Raw genomic sequence first — 19,232 nt, forward strand, 5'->3', positions numbered from 1 at the left:
GTATTAATACCACCTGAAACGATCCTTTTCTGCCTTTTAAGCTAATCCGTCTAATCCAATCTTTTCGAACAGCAAAGAACAAGCTCAACCACAAAAAATGGACAGCTTTTACCAAATGAACTTTAACATCTAATTGGACTCCCTGGAAGCCCTTTCCTTTCATTAAACCCACTTCTAGGTACGTAACAGTCTCCTGACTGGTCGACTTTGCTATCTGATTATCCGGCCTACTCAGAAGGCTTCCCACCTCACTGTGTGAGAGGGGTGGGGAGATGATAACTGGTGCTGTCTGAAGAAATCACAGTGAGAAAACGGAGCACAGACACGAGTACCTCCACGTGCTCAGCACCCTCCAGCCAGGTCCCCACAGACACGAGTACCTCCACGTGCTCAGCACCCTCCAGCCAGGTCCCCACAGACACGAGTACCTCCACGTGCTCAGCACCCTCCAGCCAGGTCCCCACAGACACGAGTACCTCCACGTCCTCAGCACCCTCCAGCCAGGTCCCCACAGACACGAGTACCTCCACGTGCTCAGCACCCTCCAGCCAGGTCCCCACAGACACGAGTACCTCCACGTGCTCAGCACCCTCCAGCCAGGTCCCCACAGACACGAGTACCTCCACGTGCTCAGCACCCTCCAGCCAGGTCCCCACAGACACGAGTACCTCCACGTGCTCAGCACCCTCCAGCCAGGTCCCCACAGACACGAGTACCTCCACGTGCTCAGCACCCTCCAGCCAGGTCCCCACAGACACGAGTACCTCCACGTGCTCAGCACCCTCCAGCCAGGTCCCCACAGACACGAGTACCTCCACGTGCTCAGCACCCTCCAGCCAGGTCCCCACAGACACGAGTACCTCCACGTGCTCAGCACCCTCCAGCCAGGTCCCCACAGACACGAGTACCTCCACGTGCTCAGCACCCTCCAGCCAGGTCCCCACAGACACGAGTACCTCCACGTGCTCAGCACCCTCCAGCCAGGTCCCCACAGACACGAGTACCTCCACGTGCTCAGCACCCTCCAGCCAGGTCCCCACAGACACGAGTACCTCCACGTGCTCAGCACCCTCCAGCCAGGTCCCCACAGACACGAGTACCTCCACGTGCTCAGCACCCTCCAGCCAGGTCCCCACAGACACGAGTACCTCCACGTGCTCAGCACCCTCCAGCCAGGTCCCCACAGACACGAGTACCTCCACGTGCTCAGCACCCTCCAGCCAGGTCCCCACAGACACGAGTACCTCCACGTGCTCAGCACCCTCCAGCCAGGTCCCCACAGACACGAGTACCTCCACGTGCTCAGCACCCTCCAGCCAGGTCCCCACAGACACGAGTACCTCCACGTGCTCAGCACCCTCCAGCCAGGTCCCCACAGACACGAGTACCTCCACGTGCTCAGCACCCTCCAGCCAGGTCCCCACAGACACGAGTACCTCCATGTGCTCAGCACCCTCCAGCCAGGTCCCCACAGACACGAGTACCTCCACGTGCTCAGAAATCACATTGTCAGCATCGTCAGCCTGCAATGGACTGATCTCACATTAACCAAATTCGTAAGAGACTGACGTAAGAAAATCAGAGGCTGGGACTTCCTGGCAGCCCAGTGGTTAAGACTCCACGCTCCCAATGCAGGGGGCACGGGTTCGATCCCTGGTCGGGGAACTAAGATCATGCATGCCGCAGGGTGTGGCCAAAAAAAAAAAAAAAAAAGAAACAGAGGTTTAACTTATTAATGTAACAGGAGACATAAAATTATCGATCAGACTGAAATATGGGAGTTCAACAATCAGCACATTTTCTCCCCAACGGCCCAATCACAGGCAGGAGGCCACATGGCAAGCATGGACGGATGCAGAGCGAGAGGGATTTCCTAGATTAACCTGATGGACTAAATTTCTGTTACAGGGACAGACCTGCTGCCTAGACCACGATGAATGCTGGTCACGGTGCATGCACAGGGGCCGAGGCACAGCTGTGAACACTCGTGTAACTCTCCCTTTCCCACCCTTTCCAGGCTGACCGACGGACTGATGTACATAGAGACCCACAGACGGGCTGATACCTCTAAAAACCCAAAGCCCATCTCTGAGAGCCTGGAAGCCAGACAGCCGGGGTTTAAATACCAGCTCTGCCACTTACTAGCTCTGTGACCTTAGTCAAATTATTTACCCTCTCTGTGCCTCAATTTCCACATCTGTAAAGTTGGGAAAATAATCAAACCCACCTCACTTGACTGTTGTGAGGATCAGAGCATTAAACTAGTTTCTGCAAAGTGCTTAGAAAAGCAGGCAGCACGTTTTAGGTGCCCAGCAACTGTTAACTATGAAGCACGCCCCGCCTGTCTCCCTTCTAAGCGTCTTCAGTGTTTCCCTGCTAGTTTAAGTCCCAGAGGACATCCTCATTTCCCTGCTTACAAACTCCTGGGGGGCACCCACCTGCTGCTCCACGCCACGACTGGTTCAAACTGAGGGAGGGGACGCCTCCTCCCCACTCCCCTGGGCCAAGAGGAGGCCTTCTCCCTCAACACTCCGGACCCCTGGCCACGGCTAGCCCTCCTCACACAAATGGAGTGGGCAGTGGGCTCAGGGAGGCTGGGAGACAAGTGGGGCACGGGAAACCACTCTCTCCCCCCGGGTGCTGGCCACCCTCAGGAAGCGCCCAGGATGCTCAGCTTCGTGACATGACAGCCCTGAGCATGACGGGGACAGGTCCCCTCATAGGAAGGCCCACTGTGGCCCAGAGCTGCCTGCGACTGGGTGAGTCTCTCTAGTTCCGGGATAGAGTATGAAGACACCCATTTCCCCGAAGCCCTAAAGTTCACGGAGAACGTGGCTTTACCAGTAACAAAGGAGACGTTTACCTCCCGCTGCCTGCTCTCTCGTCTCGTCTCTCAGTTGGCCGGTGGAGAAAAGAGGAGTGCAATTACTGGGCCCACTTAAGCCCCAACATATACTAATTAGCCAAAAATTCTGTGGCTTAACGTTCAGGGTGACTGTATAACAGCCCTAATTCTGACGCTGCTGCTAAATTATGAGTACAGGAAGTACTGACCGTCTTCAAATATTTTACTCATTTCTTAATTGGATCTTTCGTCATAAAACCAGCTTTTTCTATTTTAATTCCTTAGTAATTGCTGAAGACTATATAAAATGATGGCTTCATACAAAACAATAGCTAAGGGTTTAAGCTCTTTTGAGATAACCACTGCGCTAAACACTTTACATAATTTCTTACTCTCACAATTCTACAAAGCAGATATTAGCGTCCCTATTTTACAGACAAGGGAAAAACTCAGAAAGAACTGACTCAAGTTCGCATGGCTAAGTGGTAGCACGTGCATTCAAACCCAAGTCAAAAAACTACGCTCCTTCGTACAGCAACCAAATCACCTCCCACTAATTAACACACAGCAGCGGGTTCAATACTCAGGGTGTTCAATACATTTTTCAGCTTTAAGGTGCTCCAGGGATCACATCTATCTGTTTTATAAAATCATGGCTCACTGGTTTCTAATACTGGAAGAAAAGTACAATTTCGCCATTGTTTGCACAGCAAGTCTGAAATTTTCACACTGAGATGACAGAATAAAAATAAGATATAACTAGAATAATTTGTCCAGGTATCCAGACATAATGGACATTGTGCTATCCTTAAGCATTAAACAAAGAAGTCAAATTAAAGGAACGTGGGTTAAGTCTTCTTCCACAAACAGGAAAATTAAGACTTTTAAAAGGTGCAACAGCGCCACCTATGGCCAAAAAGGCTGTCCAGGTTGCTGTAAAACATACAACACAAAAATTGCCTGTATAATAAGAAACGATCAGTAAGGTTTTTAAAAATAGGATGTTCAGAGCCTATAACTAAAAGCTTATCTAGCTCATAACTGAATTCTGCTTCAGGGAAGGGAGTGGTATTCAGTATGTAATCTGAAATTGTTAACACTCCTGAATATAAACAAAAGACATAGGCTCATGGAAACTAATCTTAGAAGAAGGAATCCAGTCCAGCCTCTTCATTTTACAGACAGGGAGACTGAGACCAGGATCCATCCTTCTAGCAATCAGCAGCAAAGCTCTCCTAGTCCTTCTGTTTTACACTAGCTAGCTGTACTAGCTCTATATTCATAAAAGTCATGTCTGCACGTTTCCAACAGTAGATAATCTGTGTCTTGCAAAATACTTCCCAAAGAGCATTTAACTACAAATCATACAATTTTGTTGAAATACAAAACACTTATTTATATATTAAAATAAAGAGGGAGGGGATATGGGGATATATGTATACATATAGCTGATTCACTTTGTTATGCAACAGAAACTAACATAACATTGTAAAGCAATTATACTCCAATAAAGATGTTAAAAAATAAAAATTTTTTTAAATTTAAAAATAATTTAAAGATAATAAATAAATAAAATAGCATGAGCTCCACTTTTATTCCCCCTATAAAGGAAAAGTGACAGATGTCAAATCAACGTTTTGATTATTTACCTCCCCCAGCAGCAGAAATACTTGCTCAATCAAAAAAAGCAGCATTCTCCTAGCATCAACAAGGCAATTCCTTAAAAGATAACATTCCGTCTTTATCTTGTAAGAGGACACATGACCCACCACCATGATGACGCTCAGATCTGGATTGTGTAAACTGTCAACACGTCATTAAATGTACAGCTCTCTTGTCTCAAAAGACTCAGATACCTGTGCCTTGACTTCTAACAGGCAGAACTGTTCTCAGAGCTTTCTGAGATGCTCTTCCCAGGTTTTATAAAATCCTCAAATTTGGCTTGAATAAAATTTTCCATTTTCTTTCTTAAAAAATAAATAAATAAAACCTATTAAGGGTACAGGAAAAAAAAATCAAAACTTTCTTCAATCACAAAAGAGATAAGCTTATTCTCTGAAAATAATCAATATTGATTTTTCTAAACGTAAAGGCCGTGGTCAAATTCCTAGCAATTTAAAGGTTCTAGTGGATGATTACAAGGCAATATGAATTCTGAGTTGTAAAAATATACATTCTGTACAAATAATCTTCAAGTTCTTCAGCTTGTCAGAAGACAATTTAGCTAGCCCCTATCTTACTAGGATGACACTCGTCAAAACTTCATACTGCACTAAAAAAAAGTAACCGAATCCTTATCACTTTAAGTGATATTCATATATATCATATGTATATACACACTGAATATGCATCAGAAATAAACCACCTTCTTCGGTATTCAGAGCTGATCCTTCTAAACTATCTGTCATTGTGACAGCAAATTTTTACTGAGAATCTCTTGGGTGCTTTGTGCAAGGTATCTAACTCGCAGTCAGACTAGGTAAATAACATTATCAAATTTCACAAATGAGGAAATATATACTTAAACCATAAAAACCAACTTAACATATTCATCATAAGGAAAGAAAAGAGTAAAGATTTTTACTTTCTCTCAGTTTTCAGTGGCTTAATCTTTTCTTCCGTACTAAAGACTACATAAAAGCAGTTCAGTCTTTATAAGTTTCTCTCTCGACAAGCCTCACTAGAGAAAAACAAGCGGTAAGTCATTAGTAATGGTTGGATTTTCAACGCTCACTTCTCTTTTGCACTGTAACCATTTTTTACGTTTCTTTTTAGTGCTTCCAGAGTTAAAATAAAAAATACTAACTTTTTAGGTCATTAGCTGAGAATAAAACATCTATGCCACTCTGTCTCATATTCTCACTGACACCTCTTCTTTTAAGGCCTCATCAGGTTGAGGTCACTAAAATCAGTCATTTATGAACTCACAGGAGTTTGGGAAACCAGTCAACGGGAGGCTGATCAGAGGAGCAATTAAGGAGGCATACTGTGCAGTCACCCCAGCCTGGTTCCAGCCCCGAGTCTGCCGCTGCCAGTTGCATGATTTGGGGCAAGTTACCCCATCTCTTTAAACCTCAATCCCTCACCTGCAAAAAGGAGTTACTGATAACTACCCTCAAACACCTGCTAGGAGGTAAAACGTAAGGAAAGCATTTAGCACAGCCTGGCCTAGGGTAGATGCCAAATCATTCATAGCTATTTCAATAATTAGGAATGATAATGCTTACTATTAATAAATTAAGCTAGTCCAAAAAGTACAGATAACCATAAAGGAGAAACATGTGTAAGTCAATAAGCATTTTCTTTTGGATTGATTGCAGAATGTCCTATTGATTTTTTAATAAACCAAGTTTTGAATAACCCTGAATACTCTGAATACTAAGAAAGTGAAGTTTTTTTTAAAAAATTTAAACAAAAGGAGAATTAAAGCAAAAAGAGGTAGGGAGTACAGAATTCTTTTTTGAAACTAAATTCAGTTTTAAGAGAGGGGAAAATTCCGTTTTCTCAGAGGAAATCTTGAAAACTATGTAAAGGGGATCTGAGATGTCTAGAGTCTTTTAACACTATTCATGAATTCATATTACCAAGTCTTAAAACTACTTGACAATCAACAATAATAATATTGATAATAATAATGGCTGCTAACATTTATCCAGCACTGGCTGGGACTGTTGTAGGTCCTTTAAATGTGTATCTCATGCAGCCTTCACAAGAACCCTCCAAGGTAAGTACAAGTATTATCTCCCCCACTTCACAGATAAGGAAATTGAGGCACAGAGAGATTAAACTTGTTCCAGGTCACACCGCCATTAAATGACATCTGTAGCCTGCTATTTTGCTGGTGAAAAAGGAACCTGAGATATAAATTCAAGGGAGAATGTTAAATAATCAGTTTGTCTGGTCTTCACCACAAAGAGTGGATACCATAAACTCCGGATGTGAGATGAGGCTGCCACTACAAGCTGACTAATCTTGAAATTAATATCCAGGACGAAGCAACATATACACTCATGACAGCAAATCCGATCATGGCTCTGGACCCTTTAGTGCCTGGAAGGTGGTAAAATCATTTCCAATCTAAATGCCATCGGCACTGCTCTTTCGGCTCTCATCCAAGCTTCACTGGATGTCCTTCTCCACAGACTGTCTTCAACAGTGAAAAGTTCTCAAGTGTTTCACACTATGCACAGCTAAATAAAGACATCTCTCTACTGCAGACAGAGCACTTTTTCAGGCTTAAAACTTTTTTTGCCTATCTTTAGCAAGGGGAGAAAGTGAAACGTCACCCTAAAAAGGTGCCAGAGTCTCACTAATCACATGAGTAGAACAGTCTCGACACATTATAACTCTTCAAAGAGCAGGGAAAGAGTAAAATAAAACAGCCTCCAACAAAAGGCAACCCAGAGAGAGAGCACTTTCTTCTAAGGAGAAGATAAAACAGCTGTCACCTGTGTGTTGGCTATTTTAGCACTTGGCCGCTGGCGCGAGGCGACAAGAGGACTTGAAATGCTGGAATCTCATAGCAGAGACAGCAGTTACAACGCCACGGGATAAACACAGGTGGTGAGCACCGACGGGAAACATCTCAAGTCAAAACAGAAGCCCAGGAGAGCAGGGAGCAGAGACATTCCAGTCTGAGGACTTTCTCTATCACTTCTCAGCCCGCTTTACTTTCCTCTCCAATAACTGAGACCCCACTAAAACCGTTAGGAACGGTCTGCTGAAGGATGATAAAACACCTTCAAGGGCCACCAAAGATTCATCTAAGCAGTTCTACAAAGAGTGCACCCAGATTCAGACTGTGCGGCTACACTGACTGGCTCATAGAGGTGGTCTCTGCAGTCTTTGCTGGTGACGGGGATGGTATAATTCAGGGGAAAACGACACTGAAGGCATTCCCCCATCCAATACACATCAACGGCTGTGGGCCTTCTCTTTGAGGGGGGGGGGAAATCTGTTAAAATCTCATGGTTCAAAAAACACCTAGTAGTTTTGTGTATAGCCTTGATCTCTGCATTCTTTGTTATTACCTTTGTGACCTATGCGGTATTGACAACTACATCCTGAACATTTAAGGCAAATTCATTTATTAAGGGTCAAAAGGGTCAAGTTCATTCAACAAGCATTTGTGGTTCTACTCCTCCAAAGATGCATTTTTACTCTTCATAGGCGCTAACAAACATGAGCAAATCAAACTTCACGCATTAAGAGAACTTCATCAACCAGAAAAATAAGAAACAGCTCCCCGGGCCCTGAATTAGCTGCTAAAATTGACATCTGGGACTAACTTCACCAAATACACAGAAATTATGACAAGGACCCAGACAGAGAACTTCAAACACAGCTTACCATGAAATTTTATGCAACTGGTCCAGAAATCAACCCATCATTGTAATCCATTAATATCATTTGATAAGACTCAATAAGATCAATACATATTCAATAGAATCAGAAGACAATGTCTCACGTGCAGGATTTCTGACTCAACAGATTTTATATTTTATTTAAACATTATTCAACCTTCACTCAGAGGGAACAGGAATAGATTACTCCTGCTTGCTTAAGGTCTGTAACTGAGTCCAGGATGGAGGCAAGAGCAGAGCTTACCTGGTCGATGTCTGTTGGCTGCTTCAGCAGGAAGTGAGCTACCCTGGAACCTTCGAGCTCCAGTTTTACCACCAGTTCCACCAGGATAGTGATAGATGACAGAAGCTGAACATAACCCTTCAAGGGCAGCTGGGCATTAAAATAAAAGTTCAATTAATAAAGTTAGTGGCCCACCCTTAGTAAAAATTGCAGTGACTAAGAATGATCTGAACAGCTTGATGATGTGGAAATGCCAATTTTTCCACAAAACAGAGATCAAACCTACAGATCACTGGTTTTGTTACAAACAGGAACATGGCCCCTACTATGTTTTGCAGGCCCGTGTCAAAGCTGGCAGCGCAGAAAACTCTCGTGATGCTCAACGTTCCTCTGAGGGGCTGAGCACATGTAAGACAGGCTGTTCATTCATTCATTTAACCAACAGTTCAGTTCACACTGTGTGGCAGGCTCTGCGCCAGATGCTGACACTGCAGACAGATGTAGAAGTGCCCTGGATCGAAAATATTTTTAAAATCATACCACTGGAAGAAGGACCAGAATACCTATCCCCATCATTCACCCTGAATGCATCTATCCCATTTCGAGGAAACACCTAGCAGGCCTGTCTCCTTCTCAAAGGCAGCCATACTGAGTTGCTGCAACTTTTCATTCTTCTATCACTGGCAGTTAAACCCTAAGAACCCTGGACTATGCTACTCGCCTCACAAGTTGTGCTGCAGTGTTCATCTTTACCCAGTAGCTCAGTGGTTCTCTAACTTTTTGGTCTTAGAACTCCTAGACGCTGAAAAATCACTGAGGACCACAAAAAAGAGCGCTTTTTTTGTGCAGGTTACATCTTCAGATATTTACCATATTTGAAAATAAAACCAGAAGAGGATTTAAATAATTATGTGTTCCTTCCTTTTAAAACAATAATAAGCCCATTACATGTTAAACTTTTTTTTAAATATCTTTATTGGAGTATAATTGCTTCACAATGTTGCGTTACTTTCTGCTGACTAACAAAATGAATCAGCTATATGCATACGTATATCCCCACATCCCCTCCCTCTTGCGTTTCCCTCCCACCCTCCCTATCCCACCCTTTTATGTGGTCGCAAAGCACCAAGTTGATCTCCCTATGCTATGCAGCTGCTTCCCACTAGCTATCTATTTTACGTTTGGTAGTGTATATATGTCAATGTTACTCTCTCACTTCACCCCAGCTTACCCTTCCCCCTCCAAGTGTCCTCAAGTCCACTCTCTACGTCTGCGTCTTTATTCCTGTCCTGCCCCTAGGTTCATAAGAACCTTTTTTTTTTTTAAGATTCCACATATATGTGTTAACATACGGTGTTTCTTTTTCTCTTTCTGACTTATTTCACTCTGTATGACAGACTCTAGGTTCATCCACTTAACTACAAATAACTCAATTTCGTTTCTTTTTACAGTTGAGTAATATTCCATTCTATATATGTGCCACACCTTCTTTATCCATTCATCTGTCAATGGACACTTAGGTTGCTTCCATGTCCTGGTTATTGTAAATAGTGCTGCAATGAACACTGTGGTACATGACTCTTTTTGAATTATGGTTTTCTCAGGGTATATATGCCCAGTAGTGGGATTGCTGGGGCATATGGTAGTTCTATTTTTAGTTTTTTAAGGAACCTCCATACTGTTCTCCATAGTAGCTGTATCAATTTACATTCCCACCAACAGTGCAAGAGGGTTCCCTTTTCTCCACACCCTCTCCATCATTTATTGTTTGTGGATTTTTTGATGATTTTTTGATGACCAGCCATTCTGACTGGTGTGAGGTGATACCTCATTGTAGTTCTGATTCGCATTTCTCTAAAGATTAGTGAAGTTGAGCATCTTTTCATGTGTTTGTTGGCAATCTGTATATCTTCTTTGGAGAAATGTCTATTTAGGTCTTCTGCCCATTTTTGGATTGGGTTGTTTGTTTTTTTGATATTGAGCTGCATGAGCTGCTTGTATATTTTGGAGATTAATCCTTTGTCAGTTGCTTCGTTTGCAAATATTTTCTCCCATTCTGAGGATTGTCTTTTCATCTTCTTTATGGTTTCCTTTGCTGTGCAAAAGCTTTTAAGTTTCATTAGGTCCCATTGGTTTATTTTTGTTTTTATTTCCATTTCTCTAGGAGGTGGGTCAAAAAGGATCTTGCTGTGATTTTTGTCATAAAGTGTTCTGCCTATGTTTTCCTCTAAGAATTTCATAGTGTCTGGCCTTACATTTAGGTCTTTAATCAATTTGGAGTTTATTTTTGTGTATGGTGTTAGGGAGTGTTCTAATTTCATTCTTTTACACGTAGCTGTCCAGTTTTCCCACTTATTGAAGAGGCTGTCTTTTCTCCATTGTATATTCTTGCCTCCTTTATCAAAGATAAGGTGACCATATGTGCGTGGGTTTATCTCTGGGCTTTCTATCCTGTTCCATTGATCTATATTTCTGTTTTTGTGCCAGTACCACACTGTCTTGATTACTGTAGCTTTGTAGTATAGTCTGAAGTCCAGAAGCCTGATTCCTCCAGCTCCGTTTTACTTTCTCAAGATTGCTATGGCTATTCGGGGTCTTTTGTGTTTCCATACAAATTGTGCAATTTTTTGTTCTAGTTCTGTGAAAAATGCCATTGGTAGCTTGATAGGGATTGCACTGAATCTGTAGATTGCTTTGGGATGTATAGTCATTTTCACAATGTTGCTTCTTCCAATCCAAGGACATGGTATATCTCTCCATCTGTTTGTATCATCTTTAATTTCTTTCATCAGTGTCTTATAGTTTTCTGCATGCAGGTCTTTTGTCTCCTTAGGTAGGTTTATTCCTAGGTATTTTATTCTTTTTGTTGCAATGGTAAATGGGAGTGTTTCTTTAACTTCTCTTTCAGATTTTTCATCATTAGTGTATAGGAATGCAAGTAATTTCTGTGCATTAAGTTTGTATCCTGCTACTCTACCAAATCCATTGATTAGCTCTAGTAGTTTTCTGGTAGCATCTTTAGGATTCTCTATGTATAGTATCATGTCATCTGCAAACAGTGACAGTTTTACTTCTTCTTTTCCGATTTGGTCTTGCAGGTTTTTACCTTGCTCCTTGGTCTGTAACATATTTTTTTGTCGTTTCTTTTTTTTTTTTTTTTTTGATTGGGTGGTGCTGTATTCCTGTCTTACTCATTGTTTGGCCTGTGACATCCAGCACTGGAGTTTGCAGGCAGTTGGACAGGGCCGGGTCCTGGTGCTGAGATGAGGAACCTCCAGGAGGCCTCACTCCAACTGATATTTCCAGGGGTCTGAGGTTCTCTGTTAGTCCAGTGGTTTGGACTCAGAGCTCCCACCACATGAGCTCGGGCCCAACCTCTGGCCTGGGAACCAAGATTCTGCAATTTTCGTGGTGCAGTTAAAAAAAAAAAGAAAGAAAAAAGGAGCAGTACAATATCAAAGAATAAAAAGCAAAACAAAATTAGAAAGATAAAAAACATATTAGGAAAAATAAAACTATAATTGAAACAACTGCAACAAGGTAAAATGAAACCACAACAGAAAAAAGAAGAAAAAAAAAGGGGGAGGGAACAAGCCAAAAGGAGAGAAAAATAACAAAGTATAAAGAATAAAATAAAACTAGAAAAATAAAAGATTTATTAGGAAAAATAAAAATATAAAAGAATCAACAACAATGAATCAACAAGGTAAAACAGAACCCCAATCTAAAAGAGGAAAAAAAAAAAATTCTTGGCGTTGGGGGTGGCGTTTAGGCGGGGGTGGAACTTAGGCAGGGGTGGGGTTTAGGGTGGGTGGGACCTAGGTGGGTGGGGGGTGACGTTCAAGCGTGGGGCAGGGCCTCTGCTTAGAACCTGCCACAAGGGGAGAGGCAGCACGTGGAAAGGAGGGTCTCTGGAGTGTGGGGTTCCAGGAGTTTGGAGGTGGGGCCCTGAGTGCAGGTGTGTGGGTGGGGTTTAGGCCCAGCGAGTTGGAGGGGGTCTCCGAGTGTAGAGGTGGGGCCCTGGGTGGGGGCCCTGGGTGGGGATGTAGGGGTGGGGCTTGGGCTCTGCATGGCAGGAGGGAGGCTCCGAGGGCAAAGGATTAGGCCTGGGAGCCCAACAGGCTTCCCGGTGCCTAAGTGGACAGGGAAAGCACTAGCCTCATTCCTTTCCGTTCGTTCATGCCCCTCCCCCACTGTTTCCCCCAGGGTCTCCCCCGTCCCCGCTGGACCCCTAACCGTGGGTGGATCCCGCTGGGTGTAGGAACTCCTCCCTTCCCCCAGCCGCCCCTCAGCAGTGCCATCCCAGAGGTCCGGCCTTTACTTTTGCTCCCCCTTCCCCCCCGCCCACTCCCTCAGGACCCATGTGGCTGGAGGGGGCCTCGGTGGGCAGACGATCAGGCCCGGGATCTCAGTGGGTTTCCAGGGGCCCAAGTGGGCAGGAGAAACCTGGCCACGCTCCCTTTTGATCCTCTGCCCTCCCAATGGTTCCCCAATTTCCCCCTTCGGGCGTGGGATCCCTTCCCCTCCCCCAGCCAGCCCTCAGGGGCTCCAGTCCCGTCCCACCTCCACTTCTCCTCCCCCTTCACTCCCCCCATGCCCCACATCCTACCCAGTGGCTGGGGGTTCCTCCCATCCCCTTAGGTGTCCGTGGTCCCCCACCGGTGCCTGGTAGGTGCCCTAGTTGTGAGGAGATGCGAATTCCGCGTCCTCCTAGTACGCCATCTTGACCATGTTAAATTTTTTAAGGGGTGTTTTTTGTTTTTGGCTGCGTTGGGTCTTCCTTGCTATGTGCAGGCTTTTCTCTAGTTGCGGCAAGCGGGGCTACTCTTCATTGCGGTGCACAGGCTTCTCATTGCTGTGGCTTCTCTTGTTGCGGAGCACAGGCTCTAGGCGCACGGGCTTCAGTAGTTGTAGCACACAGGCTTCAGTAGTTGTGGCACTCGGGCTCAGTAGTTGTGGCTTGCGGGCTCTAGAGCACAGGCTCAGTAGTTGTGGCACATGGGCTTAGCTGCTCCATGGCATATGGGATCTTCCCGGACCAGGGCTCGAACCCATGTTCCCTGCATTGGCAGGCGGATTCTCAATCACTGCACCACCAGGGAAGCCCCAACCATGTTAAATTTTCATGAACAACAACTACGTTTCAAAACAAAAACAATACGCTGGAAGAGGGGCATTGTTTGCATTTTTACAATTTTACATGTAATTTCTTTCATGTCTGGCTCGAGACAAGTGTGCTGATTCTCACACCTGCTTCTGCCCTCAATGTGCTGTGATGTCACACGTCCTGGAGCCCCCCAGAAACCCCACTGTGCGTTTCTGAGGGACCAAGAGTGAAATAAGCTGGCAGCACCTGGCACCACCCACTCCACCCCGCCTTCACAGGAACCCGACCTGCCCATTATCACTGGGTGGGTCAGGTGCCCAGTGGCTTCTTCCCAGGTAAGTACCTAACCTTCAGCTCTACTCTACCGGTGCACAGCAAGTCATTATAGACCTCTCCTTCAAGAAAACGAAGTAAAACTCCTATTCGCCTTTCCCCTCCTACTTAATCCTTTATCTGTTTCTTGTTTCTTTTCCATCTATTCCTTCTCTTTCTCACTTTTATTTCCCTATCCTCTTTAAGAAACCAAATTATGAAATTTAAGTCCATTTTAAGAATTTATATTTTGTGTGTCCTATAGGACGCTGTTGATCTTCCGCTGAAGAACTTGGTTACTTCATTCTGACTTGTATTTACCACAGTGGCTGACGGGCCCTCTGACTGAGCTGTCAACCTCTTCCAGGAAAGGACCCTGTTTCAGACCTCACTCACGCCACGTTTATTTAACAAGCACTCACAGAACATCTACAATATGCTAGATGATGGACACACACAGACCACGCCTCCCACTCCCACCTCCAGGACATGGCCCCTGAAGGAGAAAAACATGCAAACAGGCAGTCCCAGCACAGAGGGTAAACTCCGTGCAGACAGGATTCTGTACAAGACCCATGGGCACCCACTGCGTGGAGGGGTCAGAAGAGGCTGTCCTTTGAAGCAGGTTTTCTTTTTTTTAAGTTTTTTTAATTGACATATAATTCACATACCGCAAAACTCACCCACTTAAAAGTGTACGATTCGGGAACTTTTGTATATTGACAGCTGTGCAACCCTTACCACTATCTAATTCCAGAACCTTTTCATCACCCCAAAGAAACCCCATGACCATCAGCAGTCCCTCCCCATTCCCCCCTCTGCCCAGCCCCAGGCAACCAGTAATCTGCTCTTTGCCTCTAGATTTGCCTATTCTGGACATTTCAGATAATCAGCATCATATAATATGTGGCCTTTTGTGTCTGATTCCTTTTACTTGACATGATGTTATCAGGGTTCGTCCATGTTGTAGTGGTATCAGTATCTCATTTGTTTTTATGTCTGAATAACGTTCCACTGTATGGAGAAACATTTTGTTCATCCATTCATCATCTGACCTATGGATGAGGTTTTGAAGAACGAGTGTAAGAGGTGACTAACATGGGGAATGGCATTCTAAGCAGAGGGCAAGATGTGCTTTAAAAAACAAAAAACAGAGCAACAAGGAAATTCAGTGTGTTTTTGAGGAAAGTGCATGCTTGGTTCAGCAGGACTGCAGTGCAGGGCTAGGTGGGAAAGTGGCAGGAGATAAGGTGAGGCAGTTACCCCGGAAGACTCCCCACTGCAACCAGCTCAGCTGACTGCTTCCCTTCCCTCTCCATATGTTTTTAGAGCCATTGTTTCTAGGTTTTCTCTTATTTCAAGTAGCAGTTGCTGTAATTACATATGTGATCATCTTCATCAGATAACCTTACCTCCAAGCCACAGAAAGTCATTCACTGAGCGAAGCAGCTCCACGGACATATGGTAATGGACCAGGGAGTCCTGCAGCATCCCGGCCTGCAGGCACAAATCCCCCACATGCTTCCGCATGCGCCCTTGGCACCGCTTCTTGTAATGTCTATAAAGTAAAATGCACGGAAATGTATCAGTGATAATGCCCGACTTCTGCCCCAAAAGCACACTGGCTAAGCACTTTTCAATTCCCTCACTACAAAAAAAAGCTAAGAAGGCAACCTTAGGCTCCATAATTGAAAGCCAGCCACCATCATTGCCAGTTTATGAGCAAAGTTATTTTTTAAACCTAATAGAATACATGTATTTCACGTGGATAATATTAGAGCAGGCTTTCTCTTTTCAAATTTTCCAATCACAACATTAGCACAAGAAAGTTTATGTTTCAGCTTTTAAAAAAAATCAATTATCTTCCACTTTCTTAACCTCAAACCTATTATTATTTTATAAAGAGAGCTATGCTGCATATTATAAGCCAACTGTTTGGCTTTTGCAAACAAGACCTTTATCGTCACTATTTCAGAGCAAGCTTTAATGATACTTTGAGAGGTGGGGCCTGGGACTCTCGCTAACAGCTCTTTAAATATTGGCAAGGATGTGCTATTAAATAATGCAAAAGCTTCTAACTCTGTATCAACTCAGAAACCAAAGAAATTATACCAAAATCTTGCTTTATCATTTTTAAATATTCCTATTCTTGTGAATATTAAATTTCGTAAAAGATAAGATTTTTCAAGAAAAACAGCAGCTGTATTAAATTTCCTCTCACCAAGAAAGCAATCTTATCAAGAATAAAAACCCCTATGTTAATCCAAAAGATGTGACGTTTCTAGCTAAATGAATGTACAGATCTCAATACAAACTTAAATCCCATCTGATCTAACTCTGGAATGTACCTTTTCTGTTCCAAATGTTCGCTGAACTAAGATCATCACATAACACAGAGAAGGAGAGAAGAGGAAAGTCGGCTTGGCCTCCATCTGTTTTCTTCCCAGCCACAAGGCGCTGCTAGGATGGCCCCCGCCAATAAGCCCTCCCCATAAGAAAATACTGCATCTAAATTGCCCCGCCATCCCCAAGCACACCCTGCCATCTCTCCCCCACTGGTCACCTCAACAGCCCTCTAATGGTCTTCTAATGACCCTCCCACCCTGTACCACCCTCCCCTTCATCCCTGCTACACACACACACTCACACACAGCCAGAGTGGCCTTCCCAAAGCACAAATCTGATTAGGTCACTCCCTCACTTCAACGCCTTCAAAGTTTCCCCAGTACAGTTCTGGCCCTCCCCACTGCCCCCTGCATTCCCCAGCCTTACCGCAGTACCGAGGTCCCCAGTGACCGCAGGGGCCACCTGACCCTTCGGTCTAGCTACTTCCCACTCACCTTAGGGCTCATTTCAACTCAGTTTCTCAAGGAAGCCTTCCCTGCCTCCAACCTCTGCACCTGTGGGCCTCTCCCTCCCAAAGGTGGGCAGCGCTTGGCCTGCTTCCTTGCTGTGTCCTCCTGTTCTAACCAGAAAAGAATTCAGCATCCAAATGCACGTTTTCCTCCTCCATTACCACGACCGTGGACTTTTAATACGTGGCTCAGTTTACAAATACCACCATGATGTTGACTCAATAGATTTTGAATTAGACTTTTTTTCAGTAGACTCTACTCCTATCCTGTTAGACTAAAATTTGCTTTAAAGCATCCTGTCTTAACTCTCCAAAAAAAGTAAATTATTACATCTTCGTATGAACTTACAAAGGTGCACATCTGCTGTAGCAAAATATAGCCCAGAACATTTTCAAAAATAAAAAGTGCAATCATTGCGATCAGAAACAGTTGGTTTTGAAAATACAGGATTTTTACAAAAAGGAGTCAGCTAAATATGCTCTTAGTTTTTCATATTAAGGTCATACGATTCAACAAAACAATATAAAATATTCTAAATTATATAAAAATAGAATGAACCCTAATACTTTGAAGAAAATCTCCAAAATACCAAACAAACAAAATTCTATCACAGATTTATATAAATTAAAGTATTTAACTCTCGAAGTACTATATGCCCCAAGACTGGGTCATCTCAAGATTATGAGCAATTCTGTTCCAATCCTTTGAAAACACAGTAAGAAACAGATAAAGGAATTAAGACAATTCGATTTGTAGTTAGGTAAACTACAAAATAAACTAAAATATTTTAAGCCAATTTTGTAATTTAGAATATAAGCTTCCTCATCAAAATTCTTTTTCCAAAAAGACATGGATCCTTCTTTCACGGATCATTTGAAAATGGTAATGTCACGTTTTTTAAGTCTCTCTAAAAGTTCAGAGTTCTTATTTATACATTATTAGAACTGTCACACTGTGTGACCACTGAATATGCTTATGGATAAGGAAAAAAAACATACGAGCAAACAGTATGACAAAGAAAAATACAACATGAAGCCACAGTAGCAAATAAAGGTAACATTAACACAAAATGCAAATATTCAAAATATGCCATAATTTGTTGTAAATTTCAAAACTAATGGTGAATTTCAAAGCCATGAGCAACAGAACTTAGCCAAAAATGTGAATATGCTCTAAATACTTCAAAGAGTGACTCACGTTATTTCATTATTCTTACAAGTTATAAACACTGGGTTAAAGGAATTGGAAATAAGGATTGATAGAAAAATTAAAAACCCAATAACCCCTAAGTCATAATGGCCTCAAATCAATCATAACTAAATCACAGGCAAAGACCTGCCAGCCTCCCCAGAGAAAGGGAAAGGCATCCTTTCTAGAAGCTGTGCAAAAACACCTAACACACAGCCGCAAGCACGGTCACAGAAGGCGCTCACACTGCACTTTACACTAAGTACAATTCAACTAAAGATATACGCTGTATTATTCTCATGACTTCTGATCAGATAAAAGAAGAAAGTGTTTCATATGTGTGCGATTTGGGTACTATTTACATGGCTTGTGGAAAAAAAGGGCTTGGTATATTCTAATCCAAAAACCAATTTACATGCAAAGAATGTATATATTCAAATCCAAAGGAAAACCAGAGCTGCTCAACAACAGTTTGCAATTAAAATCCAAAGGAACTTTGATAAAGGTAATCTCTTTTTTTTTTCTTTTTGGTATTATATAGTTTTAAAGGCATTTGCATAATTAAGTGATAGCTACAGCCCATGATTTTGCACTAGCATATTATGGACTGAGGAAACCTAGATTACGTGCATCGTGCATAAACACACTGACAGGCGCCCCTTTGGTGGAGCTGAAGTTCCAAAGTAGACAACTTTATGTTGTAAGACAGCTCTAAACAGAAAATAAGAAATGCAATGTTCTGTACTCAATTTCAGATGGTATATGGACCATAAACTGATCCTGCATCTTGTCTTATGAAATCTTCCAATAAATCATCAATGTCGATTTCCTCCATCTGAACTATTTTATGCTAAAGTTGGATATTAAACCTTCACTCCATAAAGAAAGCCCAGGCCTACCCTGCAGCATAGTTACATTCTGCTGAGGAAAGCGGATCAAGGGAGGGCTGGACAGTTTCCATTACAAGTTCGGAAGTTTCTAAGTCTGATTTTGCACCTGTGCGTCATTTGCAAGCATGTCATCACTGGAGTGAAATGAAGACCTTCAGCTCTGGGATGTAAAGCATGTTGATGCTTCCTAACCATCAGGCAAGTCTGAGCTTCACGAAATAGAACTGCAGCACTTAAGTCAGAGACTTTTTCTGAAAGGCTCCAAAACTGATCCACTTTACCATTCCAGATGTAACAGGGAGGTAACAGAATTAGTAGTGAGAACACGTCCTTGAAAGCCTGACAAGGCCGTGCTTGAATCCTGCTACAGCATTTACTACCCCTGTGATGCTGGGCTAATGACTTAACCTCTCTGAGAAGGCTTCCCACTCTGGAAAAGGGGGGTGATA

General features: G+C 43.4%; 1 protein-coding gene across 5 annotated transcripts in view; it reads right to left on the reverse strand.

Moving 5' to 3' along the window:
* Nucleotides 1–19,232, reverse strand: part of TRAPPC9 (trafficking protein particle complex subunit 9) — a 556,901-nt gene that overhangs the window by 482,412 nt on the left and 55,257 nt on the right. For all 5 annotated transcript variants that reach the window (XM_082433781.1, XM_082433777.1, XM_082433780.1 and 2 more), the window contains 2 exons: nucleotides 15,263–15,408; nucleotides 8,453–8,581 (listed from right to left, as the gene is read on the reverse strand). In XM_082433781.1, coding sequence (XP_082289907.1) covers nucleotides 8,453–8,581; nucleotides 15,263–15,408 — 275 coding nt within the window. The remainder of the gene's footprint in view (nucleotides 1–8,452; nucleotides 8,582–15,262; nucleotides 15,409–19,232) is intronic.

The sequence above is a fragment of the Balaenoptera physalus genome, assembly GCF_965194825.1.
Source record: "Balaenoptera physalus genome assembly, chromosome: 17".
NCBI lineage: Eukaryota > Metazoa > Chordata > Mammalia > Artiodactyla > Balaenopteridae > Balaenoptera > Balaenoptera physalus.